Source organism: Aspergillus stella-maris (assembly GCF_047715825.1).
Source record: "Aspergillus stella-maris strain CBS 113639 unplaced genomic scaffold BDV14scaffold_60, whole genome shotgun sequence".
Lineage (NCBI taxonomy): Eukaryota > Fungi > Ascomycota > Eurotiomycetes > Eurotiales > Aspergillaceae > Aspergillus > Aspergillus stella-maris.
In genome coordinates this window covers 193987-202516 of record NW_027396854.1, presented here as the reverse complement: position 1 = coordinate 202516, position 8530 = coordinate 193987, and the positions used below count along the sequence as shown (strand labels likewise).

Here is an 8530-nt window from a genome sequence, read left to right as displayed (position 1 = left end):
CAGAGGAGGGCGAACGAGAACGGCCAATTAATTTGGCTCTTGAAGATGGCAATAAGGACAATCCAATTGTCCTTTGAAGGTACGTACAATATTTCTTACTGTTAGGCTGGACGTGGTGAACCTGGCCGACCCTAGTTGTACGGGGCTGTGTACAACACCTGAGCAAGGACTTGGACCTTTACGCGGTGCTTGGGATAAGTAACCTACTGGTGAAACAAATCAAGTCATTATGTACGATAAGATAGTGTTTCTGCTGGCAGAACTCCAGGCGAATACATTACATTACACCCAAAGTGGGTATGTTGCACGAGTGTCGCTTTAGGCCTCCGTATGAGCGATAGACTTAGCGGCGGATCTGGACCCACGGCTCAGCGACCATCGAGCAGCGAATATGCTTCCCCCGGATTCAACTGCCAGCCGTTCAAATCCAGAAAGAGACCTTCTCTGGTTCACGGCCCGTCCCAACGTAACTTTGAGCGGAGGTCTCACTCTCAAACCCGGCATTTGTCTTCGAGGCTGTTACTGGCCAAGGGTGTGGTCCCAGAATGATCGTTATCTGTGACAGTAAGCCCGTTTCTATCCAATCCGATCTCTGTATAGTGGATTGTTTGTGTTGGCTGTGCAACGAGGGGTTCGGAGCGAACCTTCCCAGTGCTCCATATCGTTTTTCGTTCAGGGGTATCGCTGCAACAAAAAAAAGAAAGTTCATTGTCAGCAAGAAAGACTTTGACAACTCAAAGATCTGTAGAGAAGCGCTTAGCTGAGATCTCATTGTTAGTACTCGAGAGCCTTGTATTACGCCTTGCTCGTATGCGCCAGTAGTTAACGGGGTAGACGCGACTATTTTCTTTTTTTAGGAGTCCTAAGAGAACTAGAGGTGCGTCAATATGCACGATGAGATGAAGTCGAGATTCGAGGCAGCGCGGACTTCGGTCACTCCGGGGAGGATCGACTGTGGTCAGGTGGTGGTCAGTGACTTGTGCTGACTGTGCCTCGCGAGATCCTCAACGGCTTAGGAAAAATGCCCGACTCACCGTCAAATCAGACCACTTCTCCCACGAGACACAGACCAAATAGAGCTACGAGCTACTGCAGAACTCCTGCGCCCTCCAAACTCGCAACGTCGTTTGCTATCCCTGTCGGCGGGTCCAGAGTCTGATAATATTATTCCTCTTTTTCTCTATGGCTCTTCTGCGAAGTCCGTCTCTGCGCTACCTGTTGCCACTCGCCCCAGCCTAGCCTGTCAACTGTCACTGTCAACCAAAGTTACTTGACTCCGAAGCCGGTCGTACCGTGTCCCTGAGTTCGTGCCAGTCGTTGCATTCAAAATAAGAAAAGAATATGTGGGTCGACATGACTTTATCCCGTTACCCAGAGTCCTATCGCCCACCGTACCCGCGACCCAACGCCTGTCCATGATGAGTCGTTAAGTGAGTCGTTGACCCTCTTTACCCCTCGAAGAGCACGCTTGGGCCAGGCGATACTGCGAAGAAAATTTGTGCAGTTCTTGCGCCAATGATACCCGTCGTCACATCAGCGTCGAATCCGAGACCGGTGTCGATCGCTCACATCGCGCCAGGATCCCTCGTCGTCGTCTTTAGATAAATCTTGCCCTGCGAATAGGGATCTGAGTCCCCCACTAGGCCCAGCTGCTCCAAAAGGGTTAGACTTAGCGCGAGGCACGTTCTCGCGTTGAAAAGAGTCCAGATTCCATGTCTATTTCCGAGTCAAGACTCAAGACCGCCTGCAATCCCAGTTCCCAGGATCTCTTTTCTTCGACCGCTACTTTCGTTCAATTTTCCATTTACTTGCATAGCTGATTTCGGTGCCTCCTTTTCCTTTTTGGACTTAGTCGGTACATGCCACCTCTGACGTGGTCGTGCTGGCGTGCAGAGACCCAGCTCGGATCTATTTTGCCTTCTTAGCCACATCGGACCTGCCTGTGGCGGAGCACCTGCATCGCTGGCACCGGTCCATGTATATTCTTGTCGCCTATTAATTTTTCCTTCGCTTTACAACCGAGCTACAGCTTCATATCTTTCGCTAGCTGCCTCAATTTTTTGCGACGTCATTTTCATTCTCGTTACAAAGGTGCTGGTTTCCTTTTTTATATTTAACACTATCCTCGCATGGTTTGCGACTCCCGTACCGTTTTTCGCTTAGATATACTCCCGCTCGCGCGAACCGATCTCTCGGGTCATATACCGCAAATACTGCAGGTCCATAACATGCACATAAAGCGTGAGCGCGGCCTTTTTTTTCGCGACTCAATGAAATCGCGTATGCTAACCATTTCGACTTCTTTAGTATCCTTATAACACTACATCATCCCATTATACCAGGGGACGGAATGATTTCAGATCTTAATCCCGCGCCGCATTCTCATTGTTGCTCTGAAGATTGGAGGCAAAGACTGCAGTCAGGGTTGCACCATGTCGTACAGGTCTGATGGCGGGCGAATACCGCGGTTAAGGGAATTCGGGCATCAGGCTCGAAACGCCTCAACGCCAACGATCGCCACTCAGTCCAGCCTGTATGGTTCGGCGACTGCGACGTCGTCGAGACCACAGATCCCAAGACTGATGACAGGGCCAACAAAAACCAGAAGGGCAGCCTCAATGTCCGAAGCAGAAGAAGGCCGCCCAATAGTTGCACAGTCGAACGCCATCCTCACTCCTGATTCTCGTCCGTACATGCCTCCTCGCGTACCCACTCATCCACCAGATCCTCAAGATTTCGAGTTTGACCGGCACGTGCCGCGAACCCTGCATACGCCTGTCGTACCCCAGACTCCTATCGACGACCGTCCTCAGGTCCAAGCTCGACCCCGAAACGTCCTACGGAGAAAGGCGCCCACGATAGGTCGACATAACACCAATGAAAGTTCACAGGTAGATTCGATGAGGCCCGGTGGATTAAACGTGATCATCCCTAATAGTACCGCCTCGGATCGTCCGCCGCTCACTTCATCCCAATCATCAAGCCAGACAGAGATAGCCAGGAAAACGCCATCGCCAATGGTCGCTCCAGAACAGCAAGCCGCCCCCCCGGCGGAGCAACAACATACCGGACCCAAGGAGCTGGCGAGCCTTCGAACCACCGTCAACACCCAGAATCTACCTCCGTTTACTCCCATATTCCCCTCCGCCAGCACTCCGTCTACAAGATACTCCGGATCTCCCGGCGTATGGAGCGTGACATCCGCGTCCACTCCTGCTTCACTGTCGTCATGCTCACCTGGTATTACTCATCCCATCAAGGTCGGTTCCCGACTGAGACAACCAAGTCCATCGCAAACTAGGCTCCCCGTCTTCTCACCGCAAGGGCAAAGACCAGGTTTACCGAGTAGTCCGGCCGCCGGAAAGCTTCCACACCTGGCCCCAGGATACGGATCCGCTACATCGCTACTTGGTGGCAAACGCGAGGAACCCATGGAAAAAGCCGAAACTGCAAAGTCTCCACCGCCCGCGCCTAGTTCATCACTGAGGAGGACATCTATGCAATCTAGTATTCCAAAGCATCCTAGGCCGAGCGCTGACTCCAGAAAAACGGAAAAGGTGGAAACTAAACAAACTCCTAACCCTGGTAACACTGCCGAGAACCGGACCGTCCCGAAACCTTCTGTCAGGATTCCAGTTAGGCCAAGTCGAGAAGGCACGGATCGTCTCGATGTCGAGCCGTCGCCTATTGTCAAGACCAACATACCACCTCGTGCGATCAAGGGACACAAACGACGGATTTCTGCAGAGAGCTCAGGTCTAGCCTCTAATACATCGGCGGCCACATCGGTTGATTCGCTTAACTCTATGGCTTCAGCTCGGATCCGCAGCCCTATTTCACCGGAATTAGCACGAAAGTCATTAAAGACATTGACGAAAGAACCTCCTAAAACCACATCCACAGATCTCAGCCCCGGCAAGACTCGAAGGTTCGGACTCTTCCCCAAGAAGTCGAAGCCTGAACTGGATCGGCACCCCGAACCTCGACCTACGCGCAGAGGCCCTGCTGCCGGGACTGGTCATGAGGGCTACGGAAAGTATGGTCAACGCGGGCGCAAGAGCAGTGTTAGCAGCACCAGTGACTCAAGGGCACGGTCAACGAGCACGACAAAGTCGGTTTCGAGCAAAGCCAGTGGCAGGAGTCGTGCCGACACGGACCTAGACGACTTCCTTGCCGCTCGATTGGAACCCGTGTATCTCAACGGCGGTGGTATGGATGGCTCAGCTCTGTCACGAACACAGAGTGAGCAAAGCACAGGGATTCTTAGTACGGAGTCTGCTCCTGGCCTTCCCAATGACCCAGTGCCTCCTGCTAGATACCAGTACGAGCCTTCGGCAGCTTCGAGAGGAACAAGTGGCTTCAAGGAGTCGCACCGTCGAGACCTCTCAAGTCCAACGACAATTTCCGCATCTAGCAGCCGCACCAGGGTACCGACTCTCGCTAGCCCTGAGAAACCGAAGACTCATTCGGATGTCAAGGCCATTCGAAACCCAGCTCGAGAGAAGCAACTCGATCTTCTCGCACAAGCATCGGCGCAGTCTGAGATGAAGAAGCCCTCTAAGCGTGGACTGAATATGAAGTGGCCATTTTTCCAGAAGGAACCGGAACCTAAGATCCCTGCGCCAAAGGCGGCAGTACCTGCCTCCAACCTACCTGCTCAACTTGGTACTTTCGAAAGTCGCCGTCAAATCGCACACTACGCGCTGGTCGACACTGATTCTGATCCGCTGGAGGACATATTTCACAACTTGGAAGATTCTCCACCGACGGAAGAGACCGAAGATGAGGACAACATGCAGCCCGTGGAGGTGCCTAGAGGTTTGAATGTTAGGAAGCAGTCAATTCTTCTTCCATCGCCACCAAAGCTTCACGAGGAGTTTCCTGCTAGGCCGCCCGTTCCGCCAAAGTTTGATCCCCTGAGGGAAGTGATTTCGCCAAAGCAGCCAAGTCTTGAAGAACGCCCAAGCCGACTAGCATCTGTTGGCCGTATTCCGCGTGTAGTTTCTAGGCGGGATAGGCAACACAAGCCCGCGGCCCAGTCGTTTTCCAGACCATTCAGTGTTGCCGACTCTCCCTCTCTGACTGTCCCAGCTCCTGAACAATCCCAACGTTTCAGCCCCAACCGACAAGTTCAAGAGCCTCGTTTCGACGCAAGAAGACCCGAGAAGTCTGGATGGAGTTTCACATCACCCTTTGGCGACCCTTCGAACCGCACTGTTTTGGATCTACTCATGGGCCCCTACAACAAGAATCAGTTTCTTGCTTTCTCTCCCCCGCGCAAGGATTCAGTATTCTCGACATCAAGCGAATCAGAGAGTCTCGCCGCTATCACTGCCGTGGTGCCAGGACCAGAAACCGAGCTGATGGAAGACGAGATATGGGGCGAGTATGACGAGTTCATTGACCACGTTCTCTCGCCATCAACTCCTAGCCTCCCGTACCCTCGGCCAGAGAACAGTCAAAAGTTTGAGCAAGCAGCAAGGGCAAGCCGTGCCCTACAACTCGGGCTCAACAAAAAACTTACCGTGCCGACATCGTCGCCCGAGCAGCCGAGAGTTTCCCTGATTCCTGCGTCGCCTCCAATTAGTGGTGGCTCGATTCGCTTGCGCCGCTCTAAGATTGCGAACGCTTTGCATTCGTCCTTGAGCCCGACGTCCCAGCCATCGCTCAGTGATATGATGGCTCGCTTTCATGATGGCCCTGAGATGCCGGATGGCAGCATGACGGAGATGCCAACGCCCACAATCACCGTCGACCAGCCGCAGTCAAGCCTTCTGAGCACACCGAGCCTAGACCCATCTCCGAGCTTTGAGAGCTGCCGTCAACGAAACACCATCATGTTCGATATCGCTGAACGCGACCGCGAAGGCCCGACTGCCCAGACAAACATTCGGTCGGGATCATTGATGACCAGCCGCTGGCTATCGTTCGGCAGAGTCCTCTTCAGCCCTGCCCATAACCATGTTAAGGAAGGAGACAAGAAGAGGATTCTCGTCATCGACGGTCTCGGAAACGACGACTGGTCGTTCTACTGCGCTCTGACATATCCAAACGCGGACGTCTACTGTCTCCACGAAGGCCCAATCACCGCATCAAAACACCCAGCAGCCTGGCAACCCCCGTCAAACCACAACACCATTCATCACTCCAGTCTTGAAGACCCCATCCCGTTCCCCAAGGGGTTCTTTGCCGTAACGGTCCTTCGCTTCCCCGCCGCCTGCTCCGACGCCGGACAGAACAACATCGTCGCCGAATGCAAGCGCGTCCTCCGGCCGGGCGGGTACCTTGAGATGAGCATCCTCGATCACGACATGATGAACATGGGCGTCCGCACTCGCAGAGCAGTCCGGAAACTCAAGGAGACAATGTACCTCTCGGACCCAAACATCAGCCTCAAGCCAGCCAGCGACAACATCCAGAAACTGCTGGAAAGCCATGGATTTGATGGTCTCCGCCGGTGCATGGTTCGCATCCCCGTTGCTGGAATGATTGTCCGCTCGTCTGCCTCTTCTTCATCAACTACTTCCTCTAACCCTTCTACTCTTACAACCGCACCTATAACGTCCTCCACCACCATTTCCGCAACATCCGGCTCCTCTTACCGCTCTAACGCGAACAGTCACGGAAAATCCTCGTCCAACGACACCGTTCTCTCACTCGGTGACCTCCTCTCGGACCCGTCCCCATCGCCATCCAACGACGAATCAATCCGCAAGATCGTCGCGCGGGTCGGTCGCTGGTGGTACACTCGGTGCTACGAGAGCCCTGTCCTGCCAAATGGCGACGTCGACCGTAGCCTCTGGGCTGATAGGAAGGTCCTCCGCGAGTGCCAGCAGCGTGGAACAGGGTTCCGGCTCTTGATCGCATATACGCAGAAGCCTAGTGAGAAGCGGAGAACTGCAAGTGTTTAACACTTGCCGTCTGTACACATTCGACAATCCTCGATACGATTTTATTGTTATCTGTTATTTTATGATGATGACACCCATGATTCACGACGCATTTACTATATACCATACTATATCATGCCGCCACCGGCCAAATCTAATGATTCAGCAACTCAGACGCTGAGTTTCATACCCAATTGTCATAACTTCTTCCCATTTGTATTGCGCGCGAGTCTGATTCCCCAGTGATCTCTTGATTTTCTTGACTCTGTTATACCATGGCGGCTGTATCAACTTTTACGATGACATTGACATTGACATTATTTATGTACTTCACTTCTTATTTCCTACGAAGCTGGTTCTTTGGGTGGAATTCTTTTGAATCTTTTTTATTTTGTTTGATATTTGCATATTACAAGATACAAGACTGTAGCCAGCAATGGCAGGTATAACGTCAGGCACGAGTTGAACGCAGGAATAATAGGACCTATGGTAACGGCCTCAATGAGATTATCAATATGAACCAACTCCTTCCCTCCTTAAACTTAATACAATCCCAATAGTCACTTGGTAACTGACTATCCCCTACCAGACCCGCAGTACGCCCAATCAGACGGTGTACTATAAATCATAAGTTCAGTCACAGTATACAGAGATGTCCTCTTCTGATGGTCCCGGAAACCTCGCTATACCTATCACTCATACATAGGCATGGAAGGTAAACCCACGAGAATGAGCATCACCTAGAGCACGACTAAAGTCCTTCGAACCCTAACCCACTTAGCTTCGACCATGACTTGATCCGCAACGGCAAGAACAGATTGTGTTGTGTTGACCCCGAGATTATCCCACCGAGCACACCAAACGATCTCGTGGGTAGAACTGGCATTGTATCTACAGATCTGCCTCGGCCCAAGGCGTGTCCTGGCCGTTTTAAAGAGCCAAAAGCATTCAGATAAGATATAGTTCTGTGCCGGAGATAAAGTATCCCGGTTCCAGTGACCTTTCTATTCATCTTAAGAAGAGCCATTTGGGATTGACAGGGTTGGATCTCCTTGATATAGTATTGTGTGTATACACCATCTCAAGACTCCGCCTCCATTCCCATCCCAAGCGACAAACGTCAATCGCTTGATGCATAATATGGGGAACCAGAGCCACAACGATCAGCTATTCCGGTGTTTCCTCCATATTCTCCTCAAACTGGGATTACTATAGATGTTTGCAGTGGATTGGAGAGCATCTATTTTCCTCAAACACTGGTTCGGAGGAGCGCTGGAGAAGGAGGGGCTTGGAGGAGCTTTCTATGTACAGCCTACTCACCCGCAGATAACTCGGCAGGCGACATCGCTCCCCATGCAAGGGAAAAGGTGGCCTTGGTTCGCGCTATCACAGTCTGTATCCATTTATTGCCTTCTTGAAGCTACAGCGAAGGAATCAAAGCAGGGTGAAGAGTTTCAAGGACGAGTGCTGCAGCTCGGATACGAATGATATAGCCTGGGGCCCCCAAAGAGCCGTCGTTTGGACGACAAGAAACGGGGCACACACCAAATTTGCTCTCAGTTACTTGGGCATCATCCGGTGCTCGAAGCCAAAAGTGTGGTTGAAGCTCGATTTCTCCCGAGAAGAGCATCTCAATCACA

The 8530-nt window shown here is 52.1% G+C and overlaps 1 protein-coding gene across 1 annotated transcript; it reads left to right on the top strand.

The window, feature by feature from the left end:
- Positions 1-2253: 2253 nt before the first annotated feature.
- On the top strand, positions 2254-7416 carry BDV14DRAFT_120140 (uncharacterized protein). Its single transcript, XM_073765882.1, has one exon. It carries the CDS (start codon positions 2433-2435, stop codon positions 6909-6911), a length of 4479 nt encoding a protein of 1492 aa, XP_073624740.1. The 5' UTR covers positions 2254-2432; the 3' UTR covers positions 6912-7416.
- Positions 7417-8530: the final 1114 nt, after the last annotated feature.